The following is a 22,014-nucleotide window of genomic DNA, read 5'->3' as shown; positions in this document are numbered from 1 at the left end:
ACTGTCAGATGTGGAACCAGTGAACCGAATGGGGTGCTGATACCATATAAGTCTAACAGAGATTGGGAGGACTTCCAGTTTGTCTCTAGTATGTGGTGGAAGACTATCATGCACACCATGTCAAATGTCTTTGTGAAACCAACAAAACCAAGTTAAAGTGGTGTTTGCTGCTCTAAACACCTGTATTGATGCTGACATAGAAAATCATGTCCACTATGGATGTCTGCTCTGAAGCCTCACGGTGCTTCTAGGTATGTACTGTTGGCTAATTAGTTGATGGAACCTTGTGAGAATAACTCTGGCAAAGATCATCCCGCCATTGCTGAGGGATGATATGCCCCATAAGTTGTTAGAATCCACTTAATCAGATACCCCTCAAGTATGCAATTATTTCTTTATAATAGAAGTAGATCTGTCCCCCAGTTTATTTTAGCAGCCTGTCTTAATATCTATACAGAGGGATTGTTTAATACTTTTTGGCTTGTGTGGGTAAGGCTTACAAACCACATACCTATTGAGTTTAACTATTATTTGATTGTTTTCCTCATAGTGCCTCTTACAGTTTCTGTGCACTATTTGAACATTTAATTTATTGAGAATAACTGATGAATTATTGAATTTGCTAAAATTTACGAATTTCTTATGTGTCTGGCTTTAAATCCAACATTGGTTTCTTTGAAATGTTGAACAAAGAGGTTTAAACTTTTAAAAATAATCTGCAAATGTTTCATGATGTAGAAAGGTCACTCACAGAATCCCAGAATTAATACTGTACAAAAGGAATCCATTTGGTCTGTCAAATCTTCCACCAGATCTCTGAATGGCCTCTCGTGCTCTTCTCCATTTTCTCATTGTAAGCTGCACATGCTTCTTTTTTCAATGATGATCCAATTTCCACAAAAATAACTCCAGTGACCTTACATCCAACACTCTCATGGGGCACAATCCAGACCTTAGCATGTAAGCATCCATCTTCATCTACCTATCACTTTCCCAGCTATCTTCCCCCCCAACCCCACACGCTTCTCATTTATCTCATAGACCCCTTGCCCAATTCCCTGCACCCCCCAATTCCTGATGAAGAGCTCATGCTCAAAATGTCGACTGTCCTACTCCTTGGATTCTGCCTGACCAGATGTGCTTTTCCAGCACCTCTTCAGCTTGCTGCCTGGACCTGTTAATGGCCATCTTGGCCAGGCCCATCAGCAAGGCCACGAGAAGGCCACCAGTAAGCCTAACATCTGTGGTGGGTAAGTTACTTGAGAAAGTTCTGAGGGATAAGATATACATGCATTTGGAAAGACAGAGTGTGATTACGAAAAGTTACCATGGCTTTGTGAGTGGGAGATCATGCCTCACAAATTTGTAGAGTTCTTTGAAGTGACCAGGAAGGTTTACAAAGGCAGGGTAGTAGACATAGTCTATATGGATTTCAGAGTCAAGATTAGAGTGGTGCTGGAAAAGCACAGCAGGTCAGGCAGCATCTGAGGAGCAGGAAAATCGACATTTCGAGCAAAAGCACTTCATCAGGATGCTGCCTGACCTGCTGTGCTTTTCCAGCACCACTCTAATCTTGACTCTGACCTCCAGCATCTGCAGTCGTCACTTTTGCCTATATGGATTTCAGTAAGGCCTTTGATAAGGTTCCTCATTGTAGGCTGCTCTGGAAGGTTGGATTGCTTGAAATCTAGGGTGAGCTGGCAAATTGGATACAAAATAGGCTTGATGGTAGGAAGCAGAGGGTAATAGTGGAAGGATGCTTGTTGGGCTGGAGGCCTTGACTAGTGGAGTACCTAACAGGTCAGTGCTGGGCCCATTACTGTGTGTTATCAATATCAATGACTTGCATGATACTGTACAAGGCATGATGAGCAAGTTTGCTGATGACACTAAAATAGGCAGTATCATGGACTGAGGAAGCTTATCAGAAATTGCAGCAGGACCTTAATCAGCTGGAGAAGTGGGCCGAGAAATGGCAAATAGTGCTTAATACAGATAAGTGTGAGGTATTGTATTTGGAAAGTCAAATCAAGATAGGAGTTTCATGGTGAATGGTAAGGCCTTAAGGAGTGTAATGGAACAGAGGGACCTTGGAGTTCAGGTTCACAGTTCTCTGAAAGTGGAGTCACAGGTAGACAGGGCAGTGAAGAAGGCTTTTGGCAAGCAGGCTTTCATCAGTCAGGGCATTGAGTATATAGAACATAGAACATTACAGCGCAGTACAGGCCATTCGGCTCTAGATGTAGCGCCAACCTATGACGCCAATCTGAAGCCCATCTAACCCACACTATTCCATCTTTGTCCATATGTCTATCCAAAGACCATTTAAATGCCATTAAAGTTGGCGAGTCTACTACTGTTGCAGGCAGTGCGTTCCACACCCCACACCCCAATCTCTGAGTAAAGATACTATCTCTGACATCTGTCCTATATCTATCACTCCTCAATTTAAAGCTATGTCCCCTCGTGCTAGCCATCGTCATTTGAGGAATAAGGTTCTCACTGTCTACCCTATCTAACCCTCTGATTATCTTACATGTCTCAATTAAGTCACCACTCAAGGTTCTTCTTTCCAACGAAAACAGCCTCAAGTCCCTCAGCCTTCCCTCATAAGAGCTTCCCTCCATACCAGGCAACATCCTAGTAAATCTCCTCTGAAACCTTTCCAAAGCTTCCACATCCTTCCTATAACGCAGTGACCAGAACTGTACGCAATACTCCAATTATGGCTGCACCATAGTTTTGTACAGCTGCATCATGACCTCACGGTTCCGAAACTCAGTCCCTTAACTCAGTCCCTCAGTCCTGTTAATAAAAGCTAACACACTGTATGCCTTCTTAACAACAATATCAACCTGGGTGGCAATTTTCAGGGATCTATGTACATGGACTGTAAGAAACCATAGAGGGTTGTGAACACAACCCAGTCTATCACGCAAGTCAACCTTCCACCTGAAGTGGAGGAAGCTGGTATAATTACAACATTTAAAAAGCATCTGGATGGGTATATGAATAGGAAGGGTTTAGAGCGATATGGGCCACGTGTTGGCAAATGGGATTGGATTAAGTTAGGATATCTGGTCGGTATGGATGAGTTGGATTGAAAGGTCTGTTTCCATGCTGTACATCTCTACGACTCTATGACTCCATCCATATTTCTCAATGCCTCGGGAAGGCAGATGACATAATCAAAGACCCCTCTCATCCCGGTCATAATCTCTTCCAACCTCTTCTGTCAGGTAAAAGATAGAAAAGCTTAAACAAATGTACCAACAAATTCACGAATAGCTTCTTCTCTGCTGTTTTTATACTTCTGAATGGATCTCTCAAATTTTAAATTTAATGTTGATCTTGCTCTTTGTGCACCTTCTCTGCAGCTTTAATGTTGTATTCTTCACTCTGTTACCCTATTACCCTTTGTATGGTATGATCTGTCTGTCTGTACACAAAACAAAACCTTTCACTGTACAAAGGTACATGGGACAATAATAAATCAAATCAATTTTCTTGGTTACTTTTTCATAATGCTCAATCAAGTTTGTGAGATGATCTCCTTCTTTCATTTTTTCTTTTTCTTAAAACTATTCAAAATGGCATTGGATTATGCAACAGTGGAAAAGCTTTTCAATAATTTGAAAATAACAAATGCTGGAGATTACAGCAGATCAGTCAGCATCCATGGACAAAGTTAAAAATCATACAACACCAGATTATAGTCCAATAGGTTTATTTGGATGTACTAGCTTTTGGAGTGCTGTTCCTTTCTCAGGGAGCTAGTAAGGCAGGATCATAAAGATACAGAATTTATAGCACGAGATCATAGAGCCATACAACTGATATGACCTATTGAACAAATCTAGATTGCTGTTAAGTCTTTCATCCTTTAGAATGGGTTGCAGTTTTCAATTCATTAATACGTAAATCCCAGAACTATTTTCAAATCACATTCCCGAGGCCATTGTTGTTCCAGCAGCAGGAGGTGCGAGAGCATCGAGTAGGAGACTGTCGGAAAGGTGAGGAAAGAAGTTTTAAAACTCACCTCTATTTTAGGGGCCTGCCTTTGTTGTTCCTACACAGGAAGTGCGGGAGCATCAAGCAAGAGGCTGGTCACAAGATTGCTTTGCAGGGTTTGGGTGGTTGCTTTACCCAAAACACTACTCGGCTAGTGTCTCCCACCCATCCTCCTCTTCTAATGAAAAAAAAACTTCTGTGCATCGGTTGGTAAGGTGGGAAGTGTTTTCTTTCATGTTTCTTTTTTTTTCAGTGGTTTATTTGGGAATTTAGAATAGTGGAATGGGGGTTAGGGTAGTTGAATATTCCTCCTGCTGTATGTAGGAGGTAAGGTTCACCACTGGTGTCCCTGCTGACTTCACTTGTGGGAAGTACACCCAACTCCAGCTCCTCGAGAGCCATGTTAGGGAACTGGAACTGGAGCTGAATGAACTTCGGATCATTCGGGAGGCAGAGGGGGTTATTGAAAGGAGTTACAGGGAGGTAGTTATGACATAGCCACGTGAAGAAGGTAGATGGGTTACTTTCAAGGTAACTGGCAGGTAGTTCAGGGATGTCTGTGGTGGTTCCCCTCAACAACAGGTATACCGTTTTGGATACTGTTGTGGGGGACGACTTACCAGGAGTAAGCAATGGGGCACAGGTCTCTGAAGCAAAGTCTGTCCCTGCTGCTCAGAAAGGAAAGGGGAAAGGAGCAGAGTTTTAGAATAAAAGAAAAAAATTCTGAAGAAATAACAGCAGAGTACTGGGCTAATGGTTAAATTCTTGGCAGTGCAGATGAATAGAGATCTTGGTGTCCTGGTGCATAAATCCCTGAAAGTTGCCACCCAGGCTGATAGGGCTGTTGGCGTTTATTGGTAGGTATACAATGTGTTGGCATTTATTGGTAGGGGGATTGAGTTTAGGAGCCACGAGGTCATGCTTCAGATGTACAAGACACTGGTAAGGCCGCACCTGGAGTATTGCATGCAGTTCTGTCATCGCATTATAGGAAGGATGTGGAAATCAGAGGAGATTTACGAGGATGTTGCCTGATATGGTAGCTAGGTCTTACAATGAAAGGCTGTTTTCGTTGGAGAGAAGAAGGTTGAGAGGTGGCTTATTCGAGATGTATAAGATAATCAGAGGGTTAGATAGGGTGGACAGTGAGAGCCTTTTCTCTCAGATGGTGAAGGCTAACTCGAGGGGACATAGCTTTAAATTGAGGGGTGATAGATTTAGGACAGATATTAGGGGTAGTTTCTTACTCAGAGTAGTAGGGGTGTGGAACGGCCTGCCTGCAACAGTAGTAGACTCACTGACGTTAAGGGCATTAAAATGGGCATTGGATGTACATAGGGATAATAATGGAACGTTGTAGATTAGATGGGTATCTGATTATTTTCACAGGTCAGTGCAACATCGAGGGTCAAAGGGCCTGTACTGCGCTGTAATGTTCTATGTCCTATAACTTAAGGTTTTATATTTAAAAAGTGACATCTCAGCTCAGGCAATGCATTAAAAGTGTGAGATTAGAGTCTGTCTGTATTTCAATCTTGAGTCAGACTGGTTCTATTTCCAAAGTAGGAATTTATAAAATGTCACATGGATTGACTGCCTGCAGATTGTGTGCAAAATAGAATGTATCTGCAAATTCACTCCACAGACTTACATGTGTGTATGTATGTGAGGGAGAGAAAGTGTGTGTGTACTTTGGAAATAGAACCAATCTGACTCAAGATTGGAATGACAATAAAACCATTCAGAATTAGCGGGGTGCTGGAAAAGCTCAGCAGGTCAGGCAGCATCTGAGAAGCAGGAAAATCAACATTTCGGGCAACAGCTTCAGGAGTTCCTGAAGAAGGGCTTTTGCCCGAAACGCTGATTTTCCTGCTCCTCGGATGCTGCCTGACCTGCTGTGTTCTTCCAGCACCACTCCAATCTAGACTCTGGTTTCCAACATCTGCAGTCCTTGTTTTTACCTATAAAACCATTCATTCATACTCCATTCCCTGTTAATAAAGTCCAAAGTAATGTATGTTTTATTAATTGCTCCCTCAAACCGTCCTGCTACCTTTAATGATTTATGCACATATACACATAGGTCCCTCTACTCCTGCATTCCACTAAGAATCGTACCCTTCAAATGTATTGTCTCTTCATCATTCCAAACAGTTTGAAATTATGCATTAACTGCGTCTTATCAGCCCATTCTCAATTGTCCCAAACAAAAACAGAAATTGCTGGAAAAAAAACAGCAGGAATCAGCAGCATCTGTGGAGAGAAAGCGGAAATTTCATTTTGCAATCATGTTTTTGGATTCTTGCGTATTTGTAATTTTGCATTCAGGTCCAGTCACTCTTCTTCAGAACAAGTCTTCAATTTGTCCCTACCCTTTGAAACTCTGCACTATCCTTCTCAAAGATAGTTACAAATAATGCATAGTTTTATTAAATAATTGGTCAAATTAAAAATGAAAATAAGCATTTTTATTGATGAAGTCACAGAGTCATACAGCACTGAAATAGGCTTTTTCAGATAATTAACCTGGAGACAGACCAAAGCAGCTCAGTTCAAAGCTAGCTTGAGAAAGTATTTGATTTCCATTCCTCGTTTCACCCAGTGAAATGTTTTCGGGGCAGATAAAAAATTGGATTTGTCGAGCTATTTTGTGGAGATGATAAAGTGTCGATGCAGGCGTGACGCTGCTCTCTGCACAACTATCCCGAGTTTGTGGATACATTTTGAATTACGCGAGTCTGGGTTTTGACCGCGGGAGGACACCGTCGGTGAAGATGGCGGCGCTCAGGAGCGCGGCGGGTGAATACAACCTGGGAATGGGGCGGGGGGATACAGGAGGAGGAGGAGGGGGGATGCCCGGGTAGGGGGAAAGGAATCGGTGGGGCAGGCAGGGCTTGCTGGCCCGCGGTTAAGGTCATCCCGTCCTTTCTGCTCCGGGCACGGGACACTCTTCACCCCCCGGGGGGGAGGACAGGAGAGGCCTCGTCCTCCGTCAGCCGGGACCTCGTCCTCCGTCAGCCGGGACCTCGTCCTCCGTCAGCCGAGACCTCGTCCTCCGTCAGCCGAGAGAATACAGGCGGCTATCCGCTGGTGGGCCTGGACAACCGGGAATGCTCTGATAGTGACGGTGCCAGTGTTGGGCTGGGGTGGTCAAAGTTAGAAATCAGACTAAACCAGGTTATAGTCCAACTGGAATGCTCTGGGCGATTTTTTTTTTGCTTGTTGTCAGAGGTAGTATTAATGAGGCGATGACCATCTCTAACGAGAGGGCCTCTTAACTATCGCCCCTGAATTTCTGTAATTCACTGTCAACATCCCGGAGCTTGTCGTTGATTAAAATGGACCGAACGTCTACTTGCTCCCCAGAAATATGTACTGCCCTCTCTGAATAGGTTGGTTGGAAAATACCTAGACGTTTATAAATTCCTTTGGGCCAGCAGACCCAGGTTTGATTCTGGATCAGTGGTGCTGGAAGAGCACAGCAATTCAGGCAGCATCCGAGGACAGGCAAAATCGACGTTTCGGGCCATCCTTGCAAGAGGATTCGCAGTAGGGTTAAAATCACGAGGTAAAAACAATGACTGCAGATGCCTGCCTTGAAGAAGTTTTCCTCCTCTCTCTACAAGAATCTGTGAGTCTCTCTCCCACTGCAACTCCCAGGTCAATTCCTCAGCCCTGAAGCTCTTCAACCATGTCCTGAAACAAACTCGGTACTCTATGCTACTCTCTCCCCACCCCACCCTCCTCTAGCTTATCTCTCCACGCTTCAGGCTCTCTGCCTTTATTCCTGATGAAGGGCTTTTGCCCGAAACGTCGATTTTGCCTGTCCTTGGATGCTGCCTGAATTGCTGTGCTCTTCCAGCACCACTGATCCAGAATCCAGACCCAGGTTTGAGTCTAACTTGCTCCCAAAGGTGTGTAATAACATCTCCTGAAGCTGAAAATAAAGACAAAATACTGGAAATCTGAAGTCAAGTGCTGCAGAAACTCAGTAGGTTTGGCAGCAGCATTTTATAAATACTGTATAAGGGTTCTTGTGTGCAATGGAAGTGTTCCTCTTGCTAGACCAGGAGGCCTTGGTTTGTTCTAGGTTAAAAATCTCACAAAGTTTATAGTGCAATGGGTTCATTTGGAAGCACTAGCTTTCAGAGCACATTTCTTTCATCAAGTAGTTGTGGAATATAAGATAATGAGACTCCCTTAGAGATGCATTATAACATCTTTGATCAGTTTAATTAAGAAAATATCAATACTTGCTGTGGCTATAAGAGCAAATAAAGGCAACAAATCCTAACTCACCTGATACCTGACTTGTGCTTATTGATGGTGGTATGTGATGGAATATTCCCTACCTGTCTGGATTTGAACAGCACCAATACCACTCAAGAAGTTTAGCATCATACAGCACAAAGCAGACTGCTTCATTAGCAATGAATTCACCATCTTCAACTTTTGCTTCTTTTGCCTCTGATGTGCTATCTTCTACCATTTATAAGATACAATACAGAAATTCATCAAGGCTTCTTCAACAATATCTTCCAAATATATGACCACTACCATCTAGAAGGCCAGAAGATGTATTGGGAACAGTCTGGCTTGCAAGTGCCCCACTGAGCCATTCATCATCTTGGCTTGGAACTACTGGACATCACTGTTCATTCAGTGTGGCTGGGTCAAAATCCTTAGAACTCTCCCTCCTTAATTGGAGGAGTATAGTAGTTCAAGAAGGCAGCTCAGTACCATCTGCCTGCCAAATTAATGATTGGAAACAAGCATGGGATGTGAATCTGTGGCAAAATCAATGTTGAAAAAATAATTTCAAATCAAAAATATGCAGCATTTCAGGAAAAGAGTGGGTAAAAATTTCAATGAGAACAAAGATTGGTGTGATTGATTTAGAAAAATATTGGCATCAGTCAAGGTAGAATGACTTACCTGTTCCTGCCTGTGAACATCTCTGGTTCTGCAGAGGATTCTTGAGGCTGGCAATACTTTGCTGCAAACCTTGAACGTCCATGTTGAATGCCCAATGCAATGTTACTATGGCCAGTGGTAGCATTCTGACCACTGGCCTTCAGAAATAGGCTTCTAGACCTGGATTTGGACATACAGGACTTTATCATCACTGTTGTGGAAATCTTGAGACTATGTCTATTCTTTATTATACTCCCAATTTGGTAAAAATTTAGTTCTGCCTATTTTGCATCTTCTGTTGGTCCTATGTGACTTTTTAGGTCTTTATTGGAGTTGAGACAGGAATCCAATTTTCTGTTTGTATATTGTATTTAAATGGGGGCTTATATATCCTAAATGCACTTTTCTGTCATCCCTAGGACATCAAATACAACCCACGTTTAAGTTGTTAGTGAATTGACTGTTAAAATGGATGTTTGAGTGGCACAATTTTCTATGATTTTGCCATGTGTGGATTGCTGACGTTGGCTTGCATTTCCTAAGTTTTCTTTCCAATTTTAAAACTTTGAATCACTTTATTTGGAGAATTGCTCTGTGTCCACATACATTCACAGAAAGGGGAGATCATCTTTCTCTGCTGCATGTTGATTGCTTGAAAATGTTAATTGCTTGATTGACTATTTTGCCTGATGGCCTTTTTGAGTCAAAGCATTTCATACTTTGCGTGTTAGCAAAGAAGACATACTGAGGTCAAGAGCCAGTGATGCCACATTGCTTACTTTCAAAGTGACGCTAACCATTTCTGTAAGCCCTGGCATGCATGCTAATACAACCATGGAAGAACTGGGTATCTCAAAGTATGGACAGCTGATGCATAGATGTCATCAGCTGCAAGGGCATCTGTATTAATCCTGCAACATGTGGCTAGCACGTTCACTGTGAATTGAAAAAGGAGTCTCTTGATCAGATGATATAGTACAGTAGAAGGGAACAGAGGTAAGTTATTTTCGATAATAGTTAATGGACTGGAACCTTGACTCAAAGAACTGTTAAAGCATTCATTTGCTCAGCTGTTCCATCACTGATCTGCAGACTGAGGTTTACAGCATTTTATTCTCCATCAGGTCCATTCCTTTGAAATTCACGTGGGCATATACCTTTTCCATTTCCATAACTGTACTCCTATTGAACTTGTGCTCATTTATATAACTTTGCACTTGCTGCAAAATTGGCAAAGACTTGAGGTAAGTAAAGTGGCAATTTATGTGTAAACCAGTTTACATGTGAGCAAATGGAATGGATCACTAAGTGAAACAGTTGGGGTCAATTATTTCAATACATCCAAGAGAAAGTGGTTCAGTACTTGGAGAGGAAAAGTTATGCTAGGGTTTGAGATATTGAGCGGTACAATGCTTCCTAAACACTGAGATCAATCAAGTATCTAAACTTACTTTTGCAGACTGTACAAGTATCTGACCATTCTGTAGGACTTTTAACTAGTGTTTTACTATTCTGACCTGATTTTTACACTAATTTTATAAGATAAATAAATAAAATATTGTAACTTTGAAAAGTAAGAACGCTTTTTTTCTTTGTTTTAAGGAACGTTAATGCGCTTCCTTCCTTTGGTGCGGAAAAATGTTGCAGGAGGTTCCTCCATTACACAGCTGGTATCCAGGTTTGCCACCCTCGATCTCCGATACATTCAATCTCCAACTATCTCTACGGTAACCAGACTGGGGCTACCTTTGGGCAGTAACTACATGTGTGCACATAAATTCGCTACTATCAAGAGGTGAGTTTGAAAATAGACATTTTCCCTCGTGATTTAAAATTTCAAGTGCCTTTGTTTATCATATTAATTTGTATCTTTTGTGTGTAAACTCAGATGCACTTTTTTTTTCCTCTCTCATGGGATTGAGGCCATTGTGGCAGGGCCTGCTTTCATTATATATCCCTAATTCTCATGAGAAGGTGGTGATTTACTTTCTGCAGTCCTAATGATGTAGGTAGACCCACAATGCTGTGAGGGAGGGAGTTAGCATTTTACTTCAGTGGTTCTAAGTCATGTGGATGTGTGGTCCAAAAGTGAATTCTCATACACTATTTCTTTATGGCTTGTAACGGAGAAATCAGCATGCCAGTCTTCTATTGGCGCATCAAATTAATTTGTTCTTTTAAATTATAGTATTTTTTCTTGTTTTCAGTTTTGACATTAGCTTTCTTCCCACACCATACTTCATTTGTGGGGTCCTTCCTGCCAGACAGTTTGTGTTGATTGGCTGTTTGAGTCAAAGTGTATTGCACTTGTTAATTACATCCAAACACCACTAAGTTTATGAAATAACTTCGCTACATTCAAGGAAACAGCATATTTCCCTGTACTCGATTAGGATTTATTCCACTATGTGACAGAACCTAAATACAAAGGATATTAAATGATAAAAAAAAAAGAGAGTGTGGGAAATGTTCGCTTACCCAAGGTCTGATTTTTTTTCTTTTTTGCTTATTCACACACTATTTGTAGAGAGGTACATACAAATAAGGAGCATTAGATCATTTGGCTCCTTGAGCCTACTCCGCCACTGAACAAGATCATAGCTGATCCAAATACCTGATACTGATTAAGTTGAATCTACCAAAATCTGACAGCAATGACAGCTACTACTGAACAACAACTCAGATAAATCATGCAATTACTAGAACATAATTTTAGTTCATTGTGGGATTATTGTGGGATTTGTGTTTTCAAAATTCAGTGCTGTTTTTAAGCTTGTACTATTCAGAGAATTTATTTGTCTTGATAATGAAATGGATTTGTTGCTTCACTGCATGAAGACTGTCATAAAGCACTGTTTGTATGCTGGTGAATTAAGCAAATTATGCAAATATATTACACTTTGAAGCATCATTTTTAAAAAAGGCACTTAGCTAGTTATTTTCCCTAAAGAACTGTATGATGTTCAATTTGTTGGTTTGTTTCCTCCAACCCAACAACCCTCTGAGGTACTTGCATTTCTCCAGTTCTGACCATTTGTATTGTTTCTGTTGTATTGCTCTGCAAGAGTTAACTGGGATAAAAACTATCAGGCCCTTAAACTCAGAAATTCTGTCTTGAACATGTCCAGTCCTGTTCCTCTCCTTGCACATATGAAAGGTCCTTAAAACCTGCCTTTTTGATCATGTTTTTGGTCATTTACCCTAAACAATGTGCTCACAGCTGCTGCACAGGTGCATATAGCAGTAATGGGCTTTGCTTTGTGATGAATAAGGCTTTGTGTTCGCAGGACTGTGCTTAAAACAACAACTTAATTTTAAATGGAACGTTGGCCCTCCTATCTCCTTATGTGGCTTGGTATCAAATTTTGTTTAACACTTCTGTCAAATAGAATCATGGGATTTTACAGAGCAGATGGAGGCCATTCAACCCATCATGTCTGTAGAGCTACCTAGCTAGTCCCATTCTCCAGCCCTTTCTTCATAGCCCTCTAACTTGATCACTTTCAAATATATAACCAACTCTTTTGAAACCTTCAATTGAATCTGCCTCCTCTACCCTCCCAGACAGTGCCTTCCAAGTTCTATCAATTCTGAGTCAAAATGTTTTGCCTTCCCTCACTCCTAGTTGGGATAATGTGGGATATTTTGCTACATTAAGGATGCTATAAGGATGCAAATTGTAATAATCAGTAAGAAACCTCACAACTATTATATTGGAAAGCCTGTTTCCGGGATTGGTTTGACAGCCTTTTTAACCATCAACAAAGGAAAATTTGAAAAACAATTGAGAAAGGCTGTGAGGTCACGCAAAGATCACAATGTTAAGTTTATGAAAATACCATTAAGGAATGAAATTGTTTGAAGAATCTTCAGACCGGCTGAGAAAAACTTACAAATGTAGCGAATTGTTATCTTGTATAAGTAAAGCAACCCACTAATATGTTATTACACAAAGTCACATGATAATGCTTGAACTGAATGAATCTGCTAAGAACCATGTGAACTTGCTATGAGTTAGAGAAGCGCAATGATTGGTATTTGGTTTTGTTTCAACAAGTTTATGTTCTGTTCGTTTCATGGGGATTGAAGAAGCATTATACCAAAGACATGAATATCTGATTTCGATCTCAAGGGGATGTCACAGAATCATTGAATCCCTACAGGGTGGAAGCAAGCTATTCAGCCCATCAAGTTTTCATTGACTCTCCAAACAGCCTCCCACCCAGACCCATGCTCCCCTACCCTATCCCTGTAACCCTGCGTATTCCATGGCTAACTTACCTAGCCTGCACATCCTGAGACACTATGGACAATTTAGCATGGCCAATTCATTTAGCCTCCATATGTTTGGACAGTTAGAGTAAACAGGAGCTCCTGGAGGAAACTCATACTGATAAGGGGAGCATGTACAAACTCCACACAGTCATCCGAGGTTGGCATTGAATCCAGGTCACTGGCTCTGTGAGCCAGCAGTGGTGACCACTGAGCCACCGTGCCACTACATGGTTGCTACATTCAGAATCATGCGATTGTTAAAGTAATTGTGGACAGTGTGAGAGAACATAAGGCATATCAGATTTACATAGGGTAGCAACTGACCACGCCACTGAACATGAAAAGTGATCACAAGTAAAATTTTAAACCTATTAACATAACTGAAATCAGTACCACAGCATCAGTTTCCTATAAATCCACACAACACAAAAAGTCCTGCTTATTTAAAGTAAAAACAGGACAATTAGTATTTGCATCCTAGGCTAATTGCTGGCTTTTATCTGCGTATGTCAAAGAATAATCGTATGTCCTGAGAGTAATATGGACCAATTTTAGAAGGTAAGACAAAATGGTAGAAATTTGAAAGTGAAGGAAATATACAATAGATCAGTAAGTATTGGAAACAGCAGAAGATGCTGTTGCGTTACTTCTTTTTCTTCAAAGCCTCTGAGTCTCCTTGCAGCTGTTGCTAGAAACGATCTCCACTCCATTGTGTTCCCAGTAACAAAGAATCTAAATTAGAAACTGTAAGGGAATTGGAGACAAACCTTTCCAAGGTACTGACTGCCACTTTCACTTCCTTTCCAGTGACATCCCCACAGGTTTTCACGTGAACAAATATCGAGGTTTATTGAGATACATGTGGCCTGAATTACTGACCAGATGGGCTTTGGTTAACCAATGTCGTATAAAGAGCGATGGACTATTGTAAATATTGTATTAATGTGATGTATTTCCTTTGTTTAGTCTGCCTAACTGTGCTACTAATTTTCAACAATCGGTGAGAGCTCTCACTTACTGCAGTCTGCGTAAAGGAAAGCGGAAATCGGTGAAATCTGTTGTCAAAAGGTTCCTACGACTGCACTGTGGTCTCTGGGTGCGCAGAAAGGTCTGTGTTCACAACATTCAGCATTGGAAGAGATGCATTTTATTTTTAAACAAATTTCACAAGCTAATGACATCATTTAGGAATGGGGTGCAAGTTTGTAGTTCCTTGAAAGTGGAATCATAGGTAAACAAGGTAGAGAAGAAAGTGTTTGGTATGCTTGTCGTTATTGGTGAATGCACTGAGTACAGGAGTTGGGAGGTCATGTTGTGGCTGTACAGGATATTGATGAGGCCACTTTTAGAATACTACATTCAATTCTGGTCTCCCTGCTATAGGAAAGATGTTGTTAACTTGAAAGGCTTCAGAAAGGATTTACAAGGATGTTGCTAGGGTTGGAGGGTTTGAGGTATAGGTAAAGGCTGAATAGGCTGGTGATATTTTGCTTGGAGGATCAGAGGCCTAGGGATAATCTTTATTGAGGTATATAAAATCATGAGGGGCATGGATAGGGTGAGTCCAAAGGGTAGGGGAGTCCAAAACTAGAGGGCATAGGTTTAAGGTGAGAGGTGAAAAATTTGGATTGAATGTATCTACTGTTACCACTGTCCATTCTACTGGTTCCTCAAAAATTAAAAAAAGATTGGTCAAGCAGTTTTGGCCTTTTGAAGGCCATACTGACTGTTTCTCATAATGTTTCTTACTTTTGGAAAACCTTCTTCTATTTTCTCTTTTTTTTTATTCTTCATGTGATTTAGACAACACTAGCTAGACCAGTATATATTGCTCATGGTGTCCTCTTGAACTGCTGCAGTCCTTGGGCAGATACCTTTATCCATCCCAGTCCAAAAACTCCATACATCATTGATAATGATAAATTTTACAATCTACAATTTAAAACATGCACAAAGACAGTGCCTCCATAGTCCTCCGGGAAAGAGAATTTCAAGTATTCACAATGCTCAGTTTACAAAAAAGGCTCGTCATATTGGACCTAAGTAGACAATAGACAATAGGTGCAGGAGTAGGCCATTCTGCCCTTCGAGCCAGCACTACCATTCATTATGATCATGGCTGATCATCCTCAATCAGTATCCTGTTCCTGCCTTATCCCCATAACCCTTGATTCCACTATCCTTAAGAGCTCTATCCAATTCTTTCTTTAAAGTATCCAGAGACTTGGCCTCCACAGCCTTCTGGGGCAGAGCATTCCATATATCCACCACTCTCTGGGTGAAGAAGTTTCTCCTCAACTCTGTTCTAAGTGGCCTACCCCTTATTTTTAAGCTGTGTCCTCTGGTTCGGGACTCACCCATCAGCGGAAACATGCTTCCTGCCTCCAGAGTGTCAAATCCTTTAATAATCTTATACATCTCAATCAGATCCCCTCTCCGCCTTCTAAACTCAAGCATATACAAGCCCAGTCGCTCCAATCTTTCAGCGTAAGATAGTCCTGCCATTCCGGGAATTGACCTCGTGAACCTACGCTGTGCTCCCTCAATAGCCAGAATGTCTTTCCTCAAATTTGGAGACTAAAACTGCGCACAATATTCCAGGTGCGGTCTCACCAGGGCCCTGTACAGCTGCAGAAGGACCTCTTTGCTTCTATACTCAATTCCTCTTGTTAAGAAGGCCAGCATGCTATTAGCCTCCTTCACTACCTGCTGTACCTGCATGCTTGCTTTCATTGACTGATGTACAAGAACACCTAGATCTCGTTGTACTGCCCCTTTACCTAACTTGACTCCATTTAGGTCGTAATCTGCCTTCCTGTTCTTGCCACCAAAGTGGATAACCACACATTTATCCACATTAAACTGCATCTGCCATGCATCCGTCCACTCACCTAGCCTGTCCAGTTCACCCTGTATTCTCCTAACATCCTCCTCACATTTCACCCTGCCACTCTACTTTGTGTCATCAGCAAATTTGCTGATATTACTTTTAATATCTTCATCTATATCATTAATGTATATTGTAAAAAGCTGCGGTCCCAGCACTGATCCCTACGGTACCCTACTGGTCACCGCCTGCCATTCCGAAAGGGAGCCGTTTATCACTACTCTTTGTTTCCTGTCAGCCAACCAATTTTCAATCCATGTCAGTATTTTGCCCCGAATGCCATGTGCCCTAATTTTGCTCACTAACCTCTTATGTGGGACCTTATCAAAGGCTATCTGAAAGTCCAGGTATACCACATCCACTGGATCTCTCTTATCCATCTTCAGAGTTACATCCTCAAAAAATTCCAGAAGATTAGTCAAGCATAATTTCCCCTTCATAAATCCATGCTGACTCTGACCTATCCTGTTACTGCTATCCAGATGTGTCGTAATTTCGTCCTTTATAATTGATTTCAGCATTTTTCCCACCACTGAGGTCAGACTAACTGGTCTATAATTCTCTGTTTTCTCTATCCCTCCTTTCTTTAAAAAGTGGGACAACATTAGCCACCCTCCAATCCGCAGGAACTGATCTTGAATCTATAGGACATTGGAAAATGATCACCAATGCTTCCACAGTTTCTAGAGCCATCTCCTTCAGTACCCTGGGATGCAGACCATCAGGTCCTGGGGACTTATCAGCCTTCAGCCCTAACAGTCTCTCCAACACCATTTCCTGCCTAATATAAATTCCCTTCAGTTCAGGTCCTTCAGCCACTGGGAGATCTGTTACATCTGGGAGATTGCTCATGTCTTCCCCAGTGAAGACAGATCTAAAGTACCAATTCAACTCTTCTGCCATTTCTTTGTTCCCCGTAATAAATTCACCCATTTCTGTCTTCAAGGGCCCAATTTTAGTCTTAACCTTTTTTTTCTTTTCACAAACCTAAAAATGCCTTTATTATTCTCCTTTATATTTTTGGCCAGTTTACCGTTCGTACCTTATTTTTTCTTTGTGTATTTCCTTTTTAGTTATCCTCTGTTGTTCTTCAAAAGCTTCCCAGTCCTCCGATTTCCCACTCATCTTTGCTATGTTATACTTTTTCCCTTTTGTCTTTATATGGTCCTTAACTTCCCTCGTCAGCCACGGGCACCCCTGTCTCCCCTTTGGATATTTCTTCCTTTTTGGAATGAACTGATCCTGCATCTTCTGCATTATACCCAGAAATACCTGCCATTGTTGCACAAACTCCCTTTCTTGGAGTCCAGTACCATCCTGATTCTCTCCGTTTACCTGCATGTTGAAATCCCCATAACAACTGTAGTAATATTTTTGCGACAGGCCAATTTCAGCTCCTTATTCAACTTACACACTACATCCAGGCTACTGTTTGGGGGTCAATAGATAACTCCCATTAGGGTCTTTCTATCCTTAGAATTTCTCAGCTCTATCCATACTGACTCTACATCCCCTGATTCTAGGTCCCCCCTGCGCAAGGGACTGAATATCATTCCTTACCAACAGGGCCACCCCACCCCTTCTGCCAGTCAGACTGTACTTACGATAGCATGTATAGATTTGAATATTCATTTCCCAGGCCCTGTCCACTTGAAGCCAGTTATCCCCACAACATCGTAACTGCCAATTTCTAAATGAGCCTCAAGCTCATCCCCCTTATTTCTAATGCCTCGTGCATTCAGATATAGTATTTTTATTTTGTTACTCCTCGCACCCTTCCTATCAATCCCTAATTCACTTGACCTCACAGCATGATCCTTTTTTTGAGTTTTCTGCTCCATTGATTCCGTTGTCTTTCTTGACTTCTCTTGTTCTAACTTTCCCTTTAACTTCCTTCTTAAACTTCCAGTTTGTCGCCTCGCCCCCACTATTTAGTTTAAACGCGGCTGTGTTGCAGTGGCAAACCTACCTGCCAGAATACTGGTCCCCCACCTATTAAGGTGCAACCCGTCCCTCTTGTATAATTTATCCTTACCGCTAAACATACCCCAGTGACCCAAGAATTGAAATCCTTGCTTCCTGCACCAGTATATCCCCTTATTTTTAAGTTGTGCCCCAACCAAGGGAAGCATCTTACCCTACTTATCACCTTAAGTATTTTGAGTTTGAAATGAGATTCTAGAGAATAAGTCTAGCTTGCCCAGTCTCTCTCCGTTGAACAATCCCACCATGCTGGGAACAAGTGAACCTTTGTTGCACTCACCCTATTTCTATCATTCCTTTCTTGAGAGGAGGAGAATAAAACTGGACACGTACTCCAGATGTGGTCTAACCAAACTCCTATATATTTGAAGCAAGACTTCATTATTCTTGTATTCAAATCCTCTTGCATAGTACAATGTCAGTGCATCCCTTTTTTTAATGTGCAGAGATCTTAACTGTATGTAATACAAAGTGCAGTGTCCCTTTTTCTTACAACTAGCATGCTATTCTAAATAAGTACAGCAATTCCACTTCCCTAGTTTCCCTCTTTTATCTCTTCTAAATATGTTGTACCATGCAATGTTTTCATTCCTGGCTCCCCCTGCCCCATGTCTGGTTCTCTGAGCACACAATAGCCTGCAGTCCTGCTGTTTAATTATACAACAGTTTATGTGTCATTTTTAATAGAAAAAATGTTCTCACTTAATATTTAACCGTTATTTTGGCTTCCCATTCTATAACTCTACTTATATTCTTATCAGGGAGAAAGTGAGGTCTGCAGATGCTGGAGATCAAAGTTGAAACTTTATTGCTGGAACAGCACAGCAGGTCAGGCAGCATCTAGGGAACAGGAGATTCGACGTTTCGGGCACAGGCCGAAAGAAGGGCCTGTGCCCGAAACGTCGAATCTCCTGTTCCCTGGATGCTGCCTGACCTGCTGTGCTGTTCCAGCAATAAAGTTTCAACTTATATTCTTATCATCAGTGTTCTCCTTTCCTATGTTGTTTACATTTGGACTGCTTACATTTTCTTGTGGATGTTTTCTCCCACCTTTCTAGTTTTAAGCATTGACTGCCTCTCTACTTATCCTTTCTGTAATAACCTGGATCCCATTCCAGTTTAGGTGGAGCCTATCCTTTAGTTACTGTTCCAGAACTGAAAACCGTGTTCTAAGAAAATAACAGTTAGAGTCATAGAGATGTACTGTACGGAAACAGACCTTCGGTCCAACCCGTCCATGCCGACCAGATATCCTAACTCCATCTAGTCCCACCTGCCAGCACCTGGCCCATATCCCTTCCTGTTCATATACGCATCCAATTGCCTTTTACATGTTGCACTTGTACTAGCCTCCACCAATTCCTCTGGCAGCTCATTCCATACACATACCACCCTCTGAGTGAAAAAGTTGCCACTTAGTTCTCTTTTGTATCTTTCCCCACTTGCTCTCACCCCAAGGAAAATACTTTGTCTATTTAGCCTATCCATGCCCCTCATGATTTTATAAACCTCTATAAAGTTACCCCTCAGCCTCCGACACTCCAGGGAAAACAGCCCTAGCCTATTCAACCTCTCCCTATAGCTCAAATCCTCCAACCCTGGCAACATCTTTTCTCAACCCTTTCAAGTTTCACAACATCTTTCCGATCGGAAGGAGACCAGAATTGCATGCAACAGTGGCCTAACTAATGGTGCAACATGACCTCCCAACTCCTGTACTCAATACTCTGACCAAAATAGGAAAGCATACCAAACGCCTTCTTCACTATCCTATTCATCTGTGTCTCCACTTTCAAGGAGCTATGAACCTGCACTCCAAGGTCTCTTTGTTCAGCAACACTCCCTAGGACCTTACCATTAAGTGTATCAGTCCTGCTAAGATTTGCTTTCCCAAAATGCAGCTCCTCGCATTTATGTAAATTAAATTCCATCTGCCACTTCTCAGCCCATTGGCCCATCTGATGAAGATATTTTTTATCAGGATTGCCTCCCTATTCCTGTGTTGATTATTCAAGCATTCAGGATGGTAACAGCATGTACCCTCTTCCTTTCCAAATTCCACCTGAGCTACCATGAGATATTTTACACTGGCAGTGGGTTGGCAATGTATTCTTTGAGATTCTCAATCATCTGGTTCATAGTTCCTTCAAAGTAGAGTCACAGCTAGATAGGAAAGTGAAGAAGGTGTTTGGTGTGCTTTCCTTTATTTGTCAGAGCATTGAGTACAGGAGTTGGGAGGTCATGTTGTGGCTGTACAGGACATAGGTTTGGTCACTTTTGCAATGTTATGTGCCATTTTGGTCTCCATCCTTTCGGAAAGACGTTGTGAAACTTGAAAGGGTTCAGAAAAGATTTACCAGGATGTTGCCTGAGTTGGATAATTTGAGCTATAGGGAGAGGTTGAGTTGGCTGGGGCTGTTTTCACTGGAGTGTCGGAGGCTGAGGGGTGACCTTTATAGAGGTTTATAAATTCATGAGGAGCATGGATAGGGTAAATAGACAAGGTCTTTTCCTTGGGGTGGGGGCATCCAGAACTAGAGGGCATGGGTTTAGGGTGAGAGGGAAAAAATTTAAAAGGGACCTAAGGGGCAATTTTTTCACTCAGAGGGTGGTGTGTGTATGGAAGGAAGGCTTTAGAGAGATATGGGCCAAGTGCTGGCAAATGGGACTAGATTAGGTTAGGATATTTGATCAGTATGGACAAGTTGGACTGAAGGACCTGTTTCCATGCTGCACATCTCTGACTCTAATGTTCTTTAGAGAAGGAAACTGTCATTCTTACCTGATCTGGCCTACATGTGACTCTAGACATGTAGTTGACTCATAACTACCCTCTAGATAATTAGGTATGGGCAATAAATGCTGGCAATAAATTCCCATGAATGAATTTTGTTTTAAAAAGTGACAATAGGATTAAGGTAATACAGCAATAAGTGCAGGATTGCCACATTGACTAAGTAATTAAGAAAATCCTCTCAATTGTAATTAAAATGGGAAGTACTGTTAGAGTCTTAGAGTAATAGAGATATACAGGACAGAATTGAGATATGCAAGACAATCTTTTGTATTTCAAGAAAGTAGAATGAGGAAATTGAAATATAATGATTAAAATGAGATGAAGAGCAGGCCAAAATGTACTGATTGTAATTATTATCCCCTATACGAAATTTGGTCAAAGGTAAAATAATGTTGTTTAAGTAGATCAATGGTTTGCATGTGAATAGAATGTCTCCATCATTATTTCCTCTTGTATATCAGGTTGCGTTATGATGAAAGTGGCTAAATGTGAGACGTAAATGATTTTGGGAAAACTCTATTGCACTAAAGTCTGATGAACATGGCTGTTTTCTCCTTTCTTACCAGTCATTTACTATGATTGAACAGTCCTCAGGTTTTGCATCAGAAATGAGTCATGTTGCTTAGATCCTGAACACAGCTCCTTTTGCTTTCAGGCAGGTTACAAAAAAAAACTTTGGAAGAAACGGCCTGCGAGAAAACGTAGACTCCGACAACATGTCTTCTGCAACAAGACCCAAAGCAAAATGCTAGACAAAATGACAACGGATTTCTGGAAAAGGCGGAACTGGTATGTGAATGACCCATACCAAATGTACCATGATCGAACAAACCTAAAGGTTTAAAGATTTGTGATGGTTCTGGCAAAAGTTATAGTCGTTCTGTATTGGTCCAGAAGCTAACGAAACACACTTTGTTAAGAATATGTTTGGAATTTAATACTGAACTAACTTTATACAGAATACACCAACTGACTATGGATGTTAGAAGGCCAGGTGACAGAAGAAATAATACAGGCAAATATCTATAATGTATGTCTGTATTTGTTGGTGTTCCATAATAAAGCTTCCATTCCATGTAAGTCTGAGTAATATAATTTAATATTTTTTGATAGCAATTTTGTTTTTGGAACAGCGCTGAGTTTCCAG

The 22,014-nt window shown here is 41.4% G+C and overlaps 1 protein-coding gene across 3 annotated transcripts; it reads left to right on the top strand.

The window, feature by feature from the left end:
• The first annotated feature begins 230 nt into the window (after window positions 1–230).
• Window positions 231–21,970, top strand: mrpl35 (mitochondrial ribosomal protein L35). 3 transcript variants are annotated; one of them, XM_043705522.1, is made up of 4 exons: window positions 231–251; window positions 10,528–10,720; window positions 14,167–14,308; window positions 21,523–21,970. In XM_043705522.1, the coding sequence occupies exons 2-4, from the start codon at window positions 10,536–10,538 to the stop codon at window positions 21,709–21,711; spliced, it is 516 nt and encodes a 171-aa protein (XP_043561457.1). In that variant the 5' UTR covers window positions 231–251; window positions 10,528–10,535; the 3' UTR covers window positions 21,712–21,970. The 3 variants fall into 3 exon arrangements, with proteins under 3 accessions (XP_043561457.1, XP_043561545.1, XP_043561378.1); XM_043705610.1 differs by lacking the exon at window positions 231–251 and adding an exon at window positions 6,704–6,810 and having other exon boundaries at window positions 21,527–21,625; XM_043705443.1 differs by lacking the exon at window positions 231–251 and adding an exon at window positions 6,705–6,810.
• Window positions 21,971–22,014: the final 44 nt, after the last annotated feature.

This window comes from Chiloscyllium plagiosum, chromosome 1 (genome assembly GCF_004010195.1).
Source record: "Chiloscyllium plagiosum isolate BGI_BamShark_2017 chromosome 1, ASM401019v2, whole genome shotgun sequence".
Classification (NCBI taxonomy): Eukaryota; Metazoa; Chordata; class Chondrichthyes; order Orectolobiformes; family Hemiscylliidae; genus Chiloscyllium; species Chiloscyllium plagiosum.
The sequence above is the reverse complement of the archived record's forward strand: the minus strand, read 5'-3'. Positions and strand labels throughout refer to the sequence as shown.